Source organism: Cervus canadensis, chromosome 11 (assembly GCF_019320065.1).
Source record: "Cervus canadensis isolate Bull #8, Minnesota chromosome 11, ASM1932006v1, whole genome shotgun sequence".
Lineage (NCBI taxonomy): Eukaryota > Metazoa > Chordata > Mammalia > Artiodactyla > Cervidae > Cervus > Cervus canadensis.
The window spans coordinates 19,067,119-19,083,453 of NC_057396.1; the positions used below are offsets into that span (position 1 = coordinate 19,067,119).

The window sequence follows — 16,335 nt, forward strand, 5'->3', positions numbered from 1 at the left end:
ATTAAAAACACAGCACATTTATTTAAACTGTTACTTTTGATAATTCATTGACTCTTATGACAGGTCAGTATCTTCATTCTATTACCTTATTGGGTACAGTCATTAGTGTTACATAAAACTTCATGTAAAATTAAACAGTTAAAAGTACAGTTAAGAACATAGTCGATCTGCATGAGAGGATTCACCATCATGTACCCTAGTACCTAATGCGGTTATTTTTTCTGTCTCCTGGGTCTCTCCAGCTTAGACTCATTTTCATTTCAGAGACTATAAAAGTGGCTCCATTGAGCTCTGGCCCATGAGGGCCCAGCCGCTGCACTATCAGTGTGTGTTGACCCAGTGGTACCTATCCACCCGGTGCCCAGCAACAGGCCTGTGACCTTTAGGGGTCTTATGCAACGCATGATAAGCATTTCCTAGGAGGCCCATCCGGCCATCCCTCATATTCTTTTTTCGGGGAATTTGGAACCAAGATTGAAAGGGCTGTTTCAAGTTTTCAACCTGGGGAGAAAATAAAAAGGAACATGATGATTTTCTAATCACCTAATAAGCCAGCTTTAAGGATTAACTATAAACCCATAACTCACAAGTCTTAAAACTTTTAAAAGCATAGGAAATACGAACGAATAGAAGTCAAGTTAATTATCATCTTTGGAAAACTGACTTGATGGAGGTTATGAAATAAGTCACTTCATGTCTTTTAACAAAATTCTTTACTCCAACTAAAACTTTTAAAAACACATTTACTCAAATTAGTATATATTCTGTATTCTCCCCTATCCAACTCCCACCTCACTCAATCCATAACCGTTTAATCACAATCTCTGGGGCTGAGGCATAGAAATACCCATGTTAAACATCCTAGATGGCCAATACAAATGTTTTGCAGAATACACTTTGGAAGGACATTGCTCTAAAATAACATAGCTGACTACAGATCTGATCCTTAGATGAAGATGATCTTCCTAAGGATCAGAATAGAATTAAAAGCAAATATTTCACTACATAATTTTAAACTTTTATACATATAGAGGCTTCCCTCCTAGCTCAGTTGGTAAAGAATCTGCCTGCAATGCAGGAGACCCCGGTTCAATTCCTGGGTTGGGAAGATCCCCTAGAGAAGGGATAGACTACCCACTCCCGTATTCCTGGGCTTCCGTTGTAGCTCAGCTGGTAAAGAATCCACCTGCAATGCGGGAGACCTGGGTTCGATCCCTGGGTTGGGAAGATCCCCTGGGGAAGGGAAAGGCTACCCACTCCAGTATTCTGGCCTGGAGAATTCCATGGACTATGGAGTTGCAAAGAGTCAGACACGACTGAAAGACTTTCACTTTCACATATAGAACTAAACACAAACAATATATATAATTTAGAAAACTATAACAAGCTAGGGGAAAAAAATTTGCCAGTAATATGACAAGGCGTTCAAGGGATTGACCCTGTGTCTCTTACATCCCCTGCATTAGCAATTTCTTTTGTCTCTTTAATTAACAATTGGGTTCTTTACCACTAGCGCTACCTGGGAAGCCCCAAAAATATTCCTAACCTTTGAAAAGCCTATAACAACAACACATTAGGACCTCAAATGATAAATGGGTGAAGAAAAAAATCATTAGACAGATAGTACCTACAACATTTAGGTACATGGAGTTTTTGTTTTAATGTTTAATTAGTGATATACTTAATATTATAATAGTCAAAGCTATGTTTTTTCATATAGTTATGTACGAATGTGAGAACTGGACAATAAAAACAACTGAGCACCAAAGTATTGATGCCTTCAAACAGTGGTGCTGGAGAAGACTCTTGAGAGTCCCTTGGACTGCAGGGAGATCAAACCAGTCAATCCTAAAGGAAATCAACCCTGAATATTCACTGGAAGGACAGATGCTGAAGCTAAAGCTCCAATACTTTGGCCACCTGATGCAAAGAACTGACTCATTGGAAAAGACCCTGATGCTGGGAAAGATTGAACACAGGAGGAAAAGGGGTCAACAGAAGATGAGATGGGTGAATGGCATCACCGACTCAATGGACATGGGTTTGAGCAAACTCAGGGAGATAGTGAAGGACAGGGAAGCTTGACATGCTGCAGTCCATAGGGTTGCAAAGAATCAGACACGACTGAGTGACAGAACAACATAATTAATAAAATGCTATTTTTCAAGAAGAATATCCAATCTTAGGGAAAATGATAGAACAAACACTTTCACTTAGAGCTGGTGAGACTACAAATAAAGACATCTTTTTAGAAAGTACTTTGCTATGTGTTAACTTGTAAAATGCCCATACTCAATGACCTAATAATTCCATGTCTGAGAATCAAATCTCCAGAAACTTAAGATTCAGACATCTCTGTAAAAATTAGCTTTTTAATACCACAACAATGTGAAAGCAACCTAGATGTCTGACAATAATTTGTTAGCTAAATAAACTATAAGGGAAGCAAGTGGTTTAAAGTGTTAAATACTTAAATTGCTTTAACATGCCCATACATAAGTGGTTAAGAAAACAAATTACATACAAAATATCAGAAACCTCCCTAAATCAGTGTTTTTTCAACTGTAAGTTGTCACCATGAGTGAGTCATAAAAATCAATTTAAGTGGTTGATATTAATTTAATTTGTCAAAGATTTGAGGTATTGTGCCTAGTAAGGATAAGTATGTCATGAAGCCTATTTCCAATATATAGATATGCATATCTTCCTATGATCATGGTTGTGACTTGAAAAATAAAAAATTTTTGTTGTTTTTTTTTTTTTTTTGGAAAGCTGATCTAGTGGTGGAGTCACAGATCTTTGATCATCCGCTAATATTCCAAATGTTCTACAGGTGGTATGTTATTTTCCATTGTCAAAAACTACTAGTTTTGATATCTGATTCTGAAGGAATTTAGGTGAAAGGAAATTTGTATTGTGTTGTGCTTAGTCGCTCAGTCATGTCTGACACTTTGAGACCTGGGACTGTAGCCCGCCAGGCTCCTCTGTCCATGGGGATTCTCCAGGCAAGAGTACTGAAGTGGGCCGCATGCCCTCCTCCAGGGGATCCTCCCAACCCAGGGACTGAAGTCAGGTCTCCATTGCAGGCAGATTCTTTACCGTCTGAGCCGAGAGTGAAGCCCGAAAGAAAATTTATGTATGTTCAAATACTATATAGGAGAAATTCGACTAGAAAAGATGGTGTATACCCTGAGCACTCAGCCAAGTTGAGGGAATAGAGAGAAGGAAGAAAAAAATAGAAGTTTTGCCAGAATATTATTATTGTGATTTCAGTCTTCATAATTTGTTTTTCCATGCTTTCCAATTATTTGTTTCCTTGCTTTTACAGTGAGCCTACCCTTTTTAGAATTAAAATAGAAAAAAAAAAGTGGGCGTCCCTGGTGGCTCAGGGGTGAAGAATCTGCCTGCAGTGCAGGAGACACCCGTTCAATTCCTGGTCTGAGAAGACCCCACATGCCCGGGGGCAGCTAAGCCCCTGCACCCCTACTGAGCCTGTGCTCCAGAGCCTGGGAGCCGCAACTACCGAGCCATGAGCCGCAACTGCTGAAGCCCAAACACTCGAGAGACTGTGCTCCAAAACACGAGGAGAGACCGCAGTGAGGAGCCCACACACCATTCCCAGCACTAGAGAAAAACCTGCGCGGCAACAAAGACCCGGCACAGATAAATAAATAAAAGTACATTTTAAAAAGAAGGAAAAAGTACAGAGGAGAAATGGAAACACTTTACCTGATAAATACTCTTTGGATTGCTGACTTTAGGAATTATCTGAGGTTCTTTGTTACAACTTTCTTCATCAGAGGAAGTGCCGGAGGAGTAGTCTAACGTGGCTCTGTTAACAGCATCACTAATTTGTTGGGATAATTCCCATTCCTCCCATCTGCCTTTGAAAGAAGCAATTGTAAATGGATGATTTTTCTCACCATACCTAAGAAAGAAAGGAAAATAAAGCATTCATTAGGGACTCAAATTCTCACAGGTTTTTATTTCTAAACTTTTCTGGAAACAGCTCAGTAACTTATAAGAGTTACTTGGGAAAAAAAAAAAAAACACAACAAATTGTGAGAATTAGGCCAAGACGGTGGAGACCCTGAGCTTACCTCCTCTCATGAGCACACCAAGATTACAACTATTTAGACAGCAATTATTGATGAGAGACTGAACTCTAACAGAAAAGATCTTCTACAATTAAAGTTATAAAGAAGGAACCACAATGAGACAGGTAAGAGGAGTGGAGTATAGTCCAGACATATACCTGCACGTGGGCAACACACAAACAGGGATAATGACAGAGGTTCTCCTGAAGAGTATTCAGTGGGTGAGCCCCACATCACAATCCCCAGACCAGAGCCAACCCCAGGAAGATGAGTCCCCAGAATGTTTGGCTTTGAAGGCCAAGGGGCTTACTTTCTGGAGAGCCAGATGGCTGTGGGAAATAGAGACACTGCTCTCAAAAAGCCCACACAAAATTTCACATGCGCTGGGACCCAGGGCAGAGGCAGAAATTTGAAAGGAACCTGCATCAGACCCACCTGCTTATCTTGGAGAGCCTCCCGCAGAGGCAGGAGGCCCTGGAGCTCACCCTGGGGACACAGAAACTGGCAGCAGCCATTCCAAGGAGCTTGTTCCACCATATGAACACTGGTGCTGGTGAGTGCCATTTTGAAACCCTCCATCTAGCTGACTAGTACTAGGACTCAGACCCGCCCACTAGCCTGTCAGCACCAGTGCTGAGTTGCCTCGGGCCAAACAACTAGCCAGGTGGGGAAACAGTCCCACCTACTATCAGCCACACTGCCTAAGACCCCCTGAGCCCACAGCTGCCCCAGAATACTACACAGTCCACCAGAGGGCCCAGCACCTGGCCCCCACACACCAGTGCATGAGCATTAGCCCCAGGACCCCCAGGGCCCTGGAAGCAGAGACCTAGGACCCAGCTCTGCCTACCAGTGTTCTGGAACCAACCTCAAGACCTCCTGACCCCTGGGCCCACCTGACAATGAACCAGCACTAACCTGGGGGCCAACTTCACACACCAGTGGACATCCTCAAGACCCCTGGGCCCTGGCCTCACCCACCAATGGGCAGATACCAGCCCTAGGACCACCACAGGCCCACAGCCTACCATGACAGGACCAAGAGCACCCACCAGCAGGCTAACACCAGCTCCAGGATCTCCTGAGCCCAGGCCCCACCTACCAGCAGGTCAACACTGGCTCCGAGACACCTTGGATCCCTCAGTCAGCCAATCAGATATCTAGCCCCACCCATCAATGGGCCAAATCAAGCTTTGGAACACCCTGGACCCTGTAGCTGGCTATCTCAGGGTGCTGCCCCACCCACCAGCAGACCTACAGCAGCTAAATCCAGGACCCCCAGGGTCCTGCACCCAGAAATCTCAAGACACAGCTCCAACCACCAAATGAGCTAGCACTAGCCCCAGGGCACCCTGGGACCCTGGGGCCCTGTCCCCACTCCTAAACCCCCATCAACAGCCTGACACCAGTTCTGAGTCCCTTGCAGCAAGAGAACTCAGGGCCTGGTTCTGCCTGACGGTAGGTCAGCACCAGCCCTAGGATCTGGCTACACTCTTCAGTGGGTGGGCACCAGCCCCAGGATCCCTTGGGCCTTAATCCTGCCCACCAGCAGGTGGATACCACTTCTGGCATTCCTTGGGACCCTCATCCAGCAGCCCCAAGACACAATCCCACCTACCAGTGGGCTGACACCAGCTTTGTGATCCCCAGCCCTGCTGCCAGAGACCCCGAGACACAGCTCTGCCCACCAGTGAGCCAGTACTAAGCCCCAGCACCCTCTCGACCATACCCCACCCACCAGTAGGCCAATGCCAGCTCTAGGACATCTTGAACCCCCTCAGCCAGCCACTGTGGGATCCAGCCCTACTCATCAATGAGCCAGCACCAGTCGTGGGACACTCCAGAACCCACAACCAGTTGTATCAGAAAGCAACCCCACCCACCAACAGGCTGACTTTAAAATTAGAAACTTCAGCCCTGCAACCACCATCACCTCTACCCCCCAGCACCAGAAGCCAACTCTGCCAATCAGTGAGCAAGCAGTAGGCCCGGGAGCCCCTTCCTCAGGGTTCCACAGACAACTGCCTCGACCCAACCCTGCAAACCACCAGCTGGCAGCCTCCATACAAGGCAGGGCCTGGCAACCAACCAGACCAGGGGCCAGCCACACCTACCAGACCACCCACAGTAGTCAGCCCACCACAGCATAAGGGCCCACATAGGGGGCACCCCTAGAGCACACAGCTCTGGTAACCAGATGGGAGAGCACTGCTGGGATGCCCTGGGTGTCTCCTACAAAAGGCTACTTCTCCAAAGTCAGGAAATGCTACCAACCAACCAGATACATAGAAATAAAAACAAATTAGGCCACAAATGAGGGAACAAAGGAACATGTTCCAAATGAAGGAACAGGATAAAACCCAAGAAGTTAAGTGGAGAAAGGCAATCTACCCAATAAAAAGTTCAAGGTAAAGATCATAAAGATAAACAAAGAACTTGGGAGAAGAATGGGGGGAAATAGTGAGCAGTTGGAAGAAGAATGGAAGAAAATAGTGAAAAGTTAAAAAAGAGTTAGAAGATATACAGAAGAATCAAACAGAGCAGGAGAACACAGTAACTGAAATGAAAATACACTAGAGGGACTCAGCAGTAGACTGGGTGACACAGAGGAACAGATCAGTAAGCTGAAAGACAGATTAATAGAAATCACTGAACCTGAACAGAAAAAAGGGATAAAAAGAAATTAGGATACTTTAAGAGATGTCTGGAACACCGCCAAGCACACTAACATTTGCATTAGGAAAGAAAAGAAAAGGGTCAGAGGACGTAATTGAAGACATAATAGCTGAAAAGTTCCTTACCTGGGAGATGAAACAGACATCCAGGTCCAGGAAGCATAGAGTCTCAAACAGAATCAACCCAAGGAGGGCCATATCAAGATACATTGTTATTAAAATGGCAAAGACAGAGAATATTAAAAGCAAGGGAAACGCAACAAGTTGCATGTAAGGGAATCCCCATAAGGCTATCAGCATACTTTTCAGCAGAAACTGCAGACCAGAAGAGTATCATGTAGTATATTTAAAGTGATGAAATGGAGAAATTATGGCCAAGAATACACCACATGGCAAAGTTTACTATCAGATTTGAAAAAGAGATCAAAAGTTTTACAGACAAGCAAAAGTTACAAGAGTTCAGCACCACCAAACCAGTTTTGCAAGAAATGTTAAAAAGGGACTTCTCTAAGTGAAAAAGGAAAACCACAACTAGAAACATGAAAATTACAAAAGAAAAGAAGAGCTTATGGTTAAAGGAAAATATACACTAAAAAGCAGCAAGATCAACCACATACAAAGTTAATAGGAAGGCTAAAAGACGAAAGTAGTAAAATTGCCTAGACCTGCAGTAAGTAATTAAAAATTAGATGTAAAATATGGTATCAAAAACAGTAAGCATGAGAGAGGAGGAGTAAAAGTGAAGGATTGTTAAAATGCGTTTAAAATTAAGAGATCAGCAACTTAAACAATCACATTTATACACACACACACATTTTTTAAAAAGCAATGGAATTCCAGAAAAATATCTACTTCTGTTTCATTGACTATGCTAAAGCTTTTGTGTGGATCACAACAAACTGTGGAATATTCTTAAAGAGATGGGAATACCAGATCAACTTACCTGTATCCTGAGAAACCTGTTGCAGGTCAAGAAGCAACAGTTAGAACCTTACATGGAACAATTGACTGGTTCAAAATTGGGAAAGGAGTACAACAAGGCTGTATATTGTCACTCTGTTTATTTAAATTATATGCAGGGTACATCATGCGAAACACTGGGCTGGATGAGTTACAAGCTGGAATCAAGATTGCTGGGAGAAATATCAACAACCTCAGATATATAGATGATACCACCCTAACAGCAGAAAGTGAAGAGGATCTAAAGAGGCTCTTGATGAGGATGAGGAGGAGAGTGAAAAAGCTGGCTTAAAATTCAACATTAAAAAACAAAGATTATGGCATCTGGTCCCATCGCTTCACAGCATACAGAAGGGGAAAAAGTGGGAGCAGTGACAGATTTTCTCTTCCTGGGTTCCAAAATCACTGCAGATGGTGACTGTGGCCATGAAAACAGAAGATGCTTCCTTCTTGGAAGGAAGGCTAAGACAAATCTAAACAGCATATTAAAAAGCAAAGATATCACTTTGCCAACAAAGGTCTGTATAATCAAATCTATGGTTTTTCCAGTAGTCATGTATAGATGTGAGAGCTGGACCATAAGGAAGGCTGAGCACCAAAGAACTGATGCTTTGAAATTGTGGTACTGGAGAAGACTCTTGAGAATCCCTTGGATACCAAAGAGATCAAACCAGTCAATCCTAAAGGAAATCAGTCCTGACTATTCATTGGAAGGACTGATGATGAAGCTGAAACTCCAATACTTTTGCCACCTGATGCAAAGAGCTGATTCACTGGAAAAGACTCTGATGCTGGGAAAAATTGAAAACAAAAGGAGAAGAGGGTGGCAGAGGATGAGATGGTTGGACAGCAACACCAATTCACAAACTTGAACTTGGACATGAACTTGGGCAAATTTCCAGGAGATGGTGAGGGAAACAAGAAGGCCTGGTATGCTGCAGTCCATGGGGTCACAAAGAAACAGACACAATTTAGAGGCTAAACAACAAAAATACACATAAAATACATATTGCTACCTATAAACCTCATGGTAACCAAAAATCAAAATCTATAATAGATACACACAAAAAAAAAAGAAATCTAAACATCATCCAAACATTATTTGAAGATAGTTAACTAACAAGGGAAGAGAGCAACAAGAACAAAATGAATTACAAAAACACCAAAACAATTGATAAAACGACTGTAAGTACCAATCAATAATTACTTTGAATGTAACAGGAATAAGTGTTCTAAACACAGAGTGAAGATACAAAAATAATACCCATATATATGCTATCTATAAGAAACTCACTTTAGATCTAAAGGCATACAGACTGAAAGTGAGAGGATATCAAGAAGTATACCACATAAATAGAAATGAAAAGAAAGCCACGGTAGCAATATTTATACCAGAAAAAGTAGACTCTAAGACAAAGTAGACTTTAAAACAAAGACTGTAGCAACAGACAAAGGAGAACATTATGTAATGATCAAGGATTGATCCAAGAAATGTAACTATTATAAATATATATGCACCCAACATAGGAGCATCTAAATTTGTAAGCTAATATTAACAGAGATAAAGGGAGAAATTGACAGTAACACAATAATAGTAGGAGACTTTAACACCCCACTTATATCAATGAACAGATCATACAGACAGAAAATCAAGAAAGAAACACTAGCCTTAAACTGACATAATAGACCAAATGGACCTAATAGATATCTACAGGCCTTCCATCCAAAAGCCATAGAATACATGTTCAAGTGTATATGGAACATTCTCTGGGACAGACCACATGCTAGGCCACAAATCTGTTCTCAGTACATTTAAGAAGATTGAAATCATATTGAGCATCTTTTCTGATCACAATGCTATGAAACTAGAAATTGCTGTGAGAAACTGCAAAAAACACAAATACATGAAGGCTAAACAATATACTTCTAAACAACCAATGGATCACTGAAGAAATCAAAGAGAAAATTCAAAAAATACCTATAGACAAATGAAAACAAAAACACAATGATCCAAAAATCTATGTGATGCTGCAAAAGTAGTCCTAAGAGAAATTTATAGTGATACAAGCCTACCTCAGGAAATAAAAATCTCAAGCAACATAGCCTTACACCTAAAGGAACTTTAAGAAAAAGAAAGCCCAAAGTTAGTAGAAGGAAAGAAATTATAAATATCAGAGCAGAAATGAAACAGAGACAAAAACAGTAAAAAAAAAAAAAAAAAAAAAAAAAAAAAAGAAAGAAAGAAAGAAAATGAAACTAAGAGCTGGTTCCTTGAAAAGATAAATAAAATTGATAAACTTTTAGCGAAATTCATCAAGAGAAAAGGAGACAGCCCAAATCTATAAAATCAGAAATAAAAAGTTACTAACAATACCAAATTACAAAGATTGTAAAGAGAGATCACCATGACTATAGTAATCTATATGCAAATAAAATGGACAACCTAGAAGAAACAAATTCATAGAAACGTACAGTCTCCCAATACTGAATCAGAAGGAAATAGAAAATATGAACAGATCAATTACAAGTAATGAAATTGAATCAGTAATGGAAAAAATACTCCCAAGAAACAAAATTCCAGAACCAGACAGCTTCACAGGTGAGTTCTTTTTTTTTTTTTTTTTTCCACAGGTGAGTTCTAACAAACGTTTAGAGAAGAGTGAACATCTATTCTTCTTAAATTATTTCCAAAATTTGCAGAGGAAGGAACACTTCCAAACTCATTTTATGAGGTCACATCACCCTGATACCAAAACCAGACAAAGATATCACAGGAAAAAAATGACAGGGTCAGTATCATTGATGAACAGAGATGCAAATCAATGGAAGAGAATAGAGAGCCCAGAAATAAACCCATGCATCTATGGTTAATTAATCTATGACAAGGAGGGATGAATATCCAACAGGGAAAAGACAGTCTCTTCAATAAGTGGTGCTGAGAAAATACAGCAGCTACTTATAAAGAATGAAATTAGAAGGAGTTTCTCATGCCATTACAAAAATAAACTCAAAATGGATCATAAACCTATATGTAAGACTGCAAACCATAAAAACTCTTAGAAGATAGCATAGGCAGAACTCTGATATAAATTGTAGCAATATTTTCTGGATGTCTCCTAAGGCAAAGAAGACAAAAACAAATGGTACCCAGTTAAACTTAAAAGCTTTTGCACAGCAATGGAAACCATCAACAAAAAGATTACCTACTGAATGGAAGAAAATATTTGCAAATATAATGGATAAGGGGTTACTATCCACAATATATAGACAGCTCATACAACTTTATATCAAAAAATTCAGTTCAAATTTTAATTCAAAATTTATTTCAAAATTTAATATCAAAAAAATTTAATTGCCAACCTAAAAATGGACCCGAATAGATATTTTTCCAAACAAGACATACAAATAGCTAACGGGCACATAAAGAGATGCTTGTATTATTTAAAGAAATGCAAATCAAAACAATGAGACATTACCTCACACTTGTCAGAATGGCTATCATTAAAATGTCTACAAATATCAAATGTTGGTGAGAACATGGAGAAAAAGGACCCCTTGTACGTATTGGTGGGAACATAAATTGGTGCAGCCACTATGGAATATGGAGATTCCTCAAACTAAAAGTAGGATTACCATATGATCCAGCAACTCAACCCCTGGGTATATATCCAGAAAAAATACAGTCATTAATTTGAAAAGATGCATGTACCCCAGTGTTCAGAGCAGCACTATTAACAATAGCCAAGACATGGAAGTAACACGAATGTCCATCAATAGATGAATGAATAAAGATGTGGTATGTGTACACACTAGAGTACTACTCAGCCATAAAAAAGAATGAAACTCTGCCATTTGCAGCAACATGGATAGACCCAGAGAAGACTGTGCTGAGTGAAATAAATCAGAAAAGTCAAATACTGCATGATATTATTTATAGGTAGACTCTAAAAAAATTAAATATATGTATATAGCAAAAAGACTGACTCAATGGATACAGAAAACTATTGGTTACCAGTAGAAAAGAAGGAAGTGAGAAGGGGCAAGGTAGGGGTAGGTACAGACTACTATGTATAAAATATAATATATTGTACAACACAGGGAATATAGCCAATATTTTACAATAACTTTAAATGGGGGTATAATCTATAAAAAAAACTTTGAATTACTATGAAGTATACCTGAAACTAATATAATTTTGTAAATCAACTATAGTTTAAGACAACAAATTGAATGGCTTGTCAGCAAAGCAAATTGAGAGACATTATGACCTTCTGCTACTATACAGTCATAATTGGTGGAGGTCAAGGATTCTGTAAAAGCTTTCTAGGAATTAGCTAAGGTAAAGACAGACTAACTTCTTTTGATTCAACTAATGGACTGACTTGCTGATGATAGATAATTCCTCTTTCCCCTTGATACTGCCTAAAATGCTTGGACTTCATGCAATTGGCAATAGGATGCCATGTTTAAAATCAAATTTCAAATACTATGGAAAAATTTTTGTACTTCCCACTCCATCCACCCTAAAATGAAGCCTGTATTGTCTGATATAGCTTGCATTTAGTCTTAACGGGCTTGTGCCCTCATTGCTAATCCAGGGATTTGTAGCATCACCTTTCACAAAGATGCGTAGGCTAAATAACCTAAGGTTCCCAAAAGTCATAGACCACACAAACTGGCTCCAATAAGATTACTCACCGGCAGCACACTTCAAAGGGATCTACCCATATGGTCATCTCCTTTGGAAGTCCCAGGTGAGAAAAATCCACATTACTCTCAGCACAAGCCCTTTCTAGAATAGGATCTTTATTCTGATTATTGTTTATCCTGATACACCTTTAAAAACAAGAAAAGGGAAACGACGTGGTGATAGTTGGAGAATCATGCTGCTGGCAAGGGTTTCTAATACACCCGGCTCTCACCTCACTCCCATCTTCCCTCAACTCCTTCATCACCCCTCAGAAGTTTTACAGTAAGAGTAAAATATCAAATTTTTACACAACAACTCAGAATATGGATTCCATTACTAAATCACACAATTAGTTCACCAAATGTGCTCAGTCGTGTCCAACTCTTTGTGGCTCCATGGATTGTAGCCCACCATGCTCCTCTGTCCATGGGATTTCCCAGGCAAGAAAACTGGAGTGGGTTCACATTTCCTGCTCCAGGGGCTCTTCCTGACCCAGGGATCAAACCCTCGTCTCGTGTCTCCTGCATTGGAAGGTGGATTCTTTACCACCAGAGCTGCCTGGGAAGACTAAAGGTTCTCTGTATATACTTCACAGTAAACACAAGTTAGAAACTGTTTAATCCACCTCGCACAAGGAGGTTTGCTCTATAGTTTTCAAACTGTGCTATCATCTACTACTCTCCTCTTTTCAAGCCCAAGTTCAAACAAATAAATTTTCGTTATTTATAGGTGGCCAACAGTCATTGCAGGCGGTAGCTGCTGGCTTGTTACCACCCTTTGCCGTGCATACCACATCCCAGCTCTCACCTGAAGGCTTGCCCTTTAGAAGGGTGATCAGAGTGCCAGTGACTTCTGTATGTTTCAAACAAGACTGTCATCAGCTTTTCCGCAAAGTCTTCTATTTGCTGTTTATTCAGTTTATCATGTTTTTTCACTAATCTTGTCACAAAGAAGACTGTTGTTGCTATTTCATCTCTCATGATTCAAGAAGAGCCTATAAGGAGGTCTGAAACCATTGGAAGGAAGCAAGAAGAAATTAAACAGAAACAAGGGTCTAACTTATTATCAGCATGTAATTACCATTTGGAAATTTTATATATGTACCTTAAATTTAAAACCGAAGTCACTTGCTAGTCCTTAATGAAGTTTAAAAAGCACATCAATACTATCAACAAAACAGCCAAGCAAACCAATTCCTCAACTAACCTTTAATGATTCTCAAAGAAAAAAAAATTTTAAATACTGTAATATACTTAAACAAATGATTATGCAAATTAAATGTTTTTAAAGTCCAGACCCAGGAGAGTAAGTTACACCAAGCACTACTGTTTAAAAACGTATTTACAAAGAGCAAAAACATTTCAGGATATAGTCATTCCTAAAATGTGGCTCTCAGGTTGCACACTCAAAAGTTAAGATTAATCAAATATATATTATTATACTTGCCAGCAAAAGATCTTTAGCCCAGCAGAAAGGGGGCCAGAGTCAGAAGCCACTCTCACCACACCTGGCTTGTCAGTTCCAGGCTGCAGTTTATATAAACCTGGGTCCTGAGGCCCGATAGGCTTTCGCCTCACACAGGTGCTGCCCTTCAGGATAACTGACAGCTCTTTCCAGGTCCCCATCAAATTGCTCCTTGGCATATGTAGAGGATATTCATTACGTAAAGTGTTTAAAGATTTTCAAACTGGATTTCTATCTTCTGTTTTGCTATTAAAGTCCCATCTTTTATGACATAAATGAGAATCAATCCTTCTCCTTCCAAATCCTAAGAGCCTACATTCCATATTTTTGTCTCTCATTTTGTCTCTCATAATTGTCAACATATTAAAGCATTTTGTCTTGGATCTTTTTTAAAATTAAATACAACTTTCTTTGAACAGTCATTGTGTTGACTCCACACATTTTTCACTGTAAAATAAGTGGGAAAGACCTCAAAGTATATCTAGTCTTACTAGTTCTCAAAGGGTAGGTCACTGATCACCTGATTTGGACCCGCTGAGCTGCTTGTTAAAAATGCAGATTTCAGGGCTTTATCCCAGATCCACTGAATCAGTACCTCTAAAGGCAGGTCTGGGAATCTATTTAACAAGTTCCCCCTGGTGATTCTTATACCCACTAAATTTAAGAAACATTACACCCTGAATATGTCTTTAACACCCATGGTAAGTGGTCATTCAGGTTCTTTGTCAGTGAAAAAAGAGTTTTCTCTTACAAGGAAAAAGATTTCTTTTCAAAAAAGCCCCAAATGCCAGGCAGTCCCTCTTCTTGAGAAGCTACATCCACCTCTTTGATTCTCTATTTGTACAGCCTAGTTTTCCCCTCTGAAACCATACAGATTTTATCTAATTCCCCACCACAGGAAGACACTTCAAATACTAGCTATTGAGCCTCCCCTGAGCCTCCTCTTGAGGGAGACAGCTAACCATTCTTAGTTTTCCAGTAGTTCTTCCTGTAGACATGTTACCCAGACATTTCATCACTCACATCTGGATGAGTTTCAGGTGCGTCAGTAATCCTCTTTTAAAGGCTGGAGCCCAGAATCCCACACAGTGCTCCAAGTGTGCTCTGCCATAATGGAATAGGATGGACTGTTACCTTGCTCTGAAACGTGTGTATCTAGAACACAGCCTCAGGTGGCATTTGCCTTAGTTGTAGCGCCATCATGTCTCTGCTTCACGCTGAACTATTAACAGCCAAGCAGTCTTTTTCACTAATGCTATTGTTTTGTCACATCTTTCTCTCCTACACGATATAATGTTTAAGAATATGAGCTTTGAGAAGAACTGAGTAGAAATTTTTTCAAAGAGAGAATACAGATGGCCAACAGGTGTACAAAAAGATGTTCAACATAGCTAATCATCAGGGAAATGCAAATCAAAACTATAGTGAGTTATTTCACACTTATCAGAATGGCTATCATCAAAAAGAACACAAATAAATGTTGATGAGGATGTGGGAAAAAAGGGGAACACTTGTACACTGTTGCTGGGAATGTAAATTGATGTGGAAAACAGTATAGAGGTTTCTCAAAAAACTAAAAATACAACTACCATATGACCCAGAAATTCTGCTCCTGGCTATATTAAAACAAAAATCAAAAACATTAATTTGAAGAGATAACATGCACCCCAATGTTCAAAGCAGCATTATTTACAATTGCCAAGACATGGAAGCCACTTAAGTGTCCATCAATTGATGAATGGATAAAGAAGATGTCACACACACACTTGAATATTACTGTTATTAAAAAAAAAAAAAGAAGCAGAACTTTGCTACTTGCAGCAACATGGGTAGACTTGGAGGGCAGATAAAGACAAGCACTGTATAACTTATATGTGGAACCTAAAAAATACAACAAACTAGTGAATACACAAAAAAAGCAGCAGACTAGTGAGGTGGGGGGAAGAGGCAATATAAGGGTGGGAGAGTTGGGGGGCACAAACCATTGGGTATAAGGCAGGCTCAAGGATATATTGTACAACACAGGGAATCTAGCCAATATTTTATAATAACTGTAAATGGAAAGTAATCTTTTTAAAATGTATTATTTATTTTTTTAAAAATAAATTAAAAAATAATGGGCTTGGAGTCAGGCAGACCTGGGTATAAACTGCAACTTTACAACTCACTATACATGTAACCTTGGGCAACTTGCTTAACTTCTCAAACTTTCAGTTTCCTGAAAGGAACAATAGCGACCTCATAGGGTTGTTAGTGAAATTACAACTAATAATCTTTTGTGTGAGAGCATCTTGTCTAGGGCCTACCTAGCAGTTGTTAGATGAAGGCAGTGCAGCAGAGTAGTTAAGAATTAAGTTATGAAATCAAGTGTTATGAGATTGACTCCCAGTCCTCTAGCTGACTAGAAACCTGGAGCAGTTTCTCAACTTCTCTAATTTAAAAAAATATT

At 39.8% G+C, this 16,335-nt stretch overlaps 1 protein-coding gene across 1 annotated transcript; it reads right to left on the reverse strand.

Moving 5' to 3' along the window:
• Positions 1-321: 321 nt before the first annotated feature.
• On the reverse strand, positions 322-13,402 carry BTG4 (BTG anti-proliferation factor 4). Its single transcript, XM_043482975.1, has 4 exons — positions 13,230-13,402; positions 12,431-12,568; positions 3,730-3,928; positions 322-501 (listed from the first exon to the last, which is right to left on the reverse strand). The coding sequence occupies exons 1-4, from the start codon at positions 13,400-13,402 to the stop codon at positions 322-324; spliced, it is 690 nt and encodes a 229-aa protein (XP_043338910.1).
• Positions 13,403-16,335: the final 2,933 nt, after the last annotated feature.

Bases quoted from the DNA above. Each gene is read 5' to 3' on its own strand.
- BTG4 (XM_043482975.1), bottom strand. From the start codon at position 13,402: ATGAGAGATGAAATAGCAACAACAGTCTTCTTTGTGACAAGATTAGTG. The intron at 3,929-12,430 runs GTGAGTAATCTT...TTTCTTTCTTAG, and splicing joins CCCTTTGAAGTGTGCTGCCG to GTATGGTGAGAAAAATCATC. The intron at 502-3,729 runs GTAAAGTGTTTC...TTTTCTCCCCAG, and splicing joins ATCCAAAGAGTATTTATCAG to GTTGAAAACTTGAAACAGCC.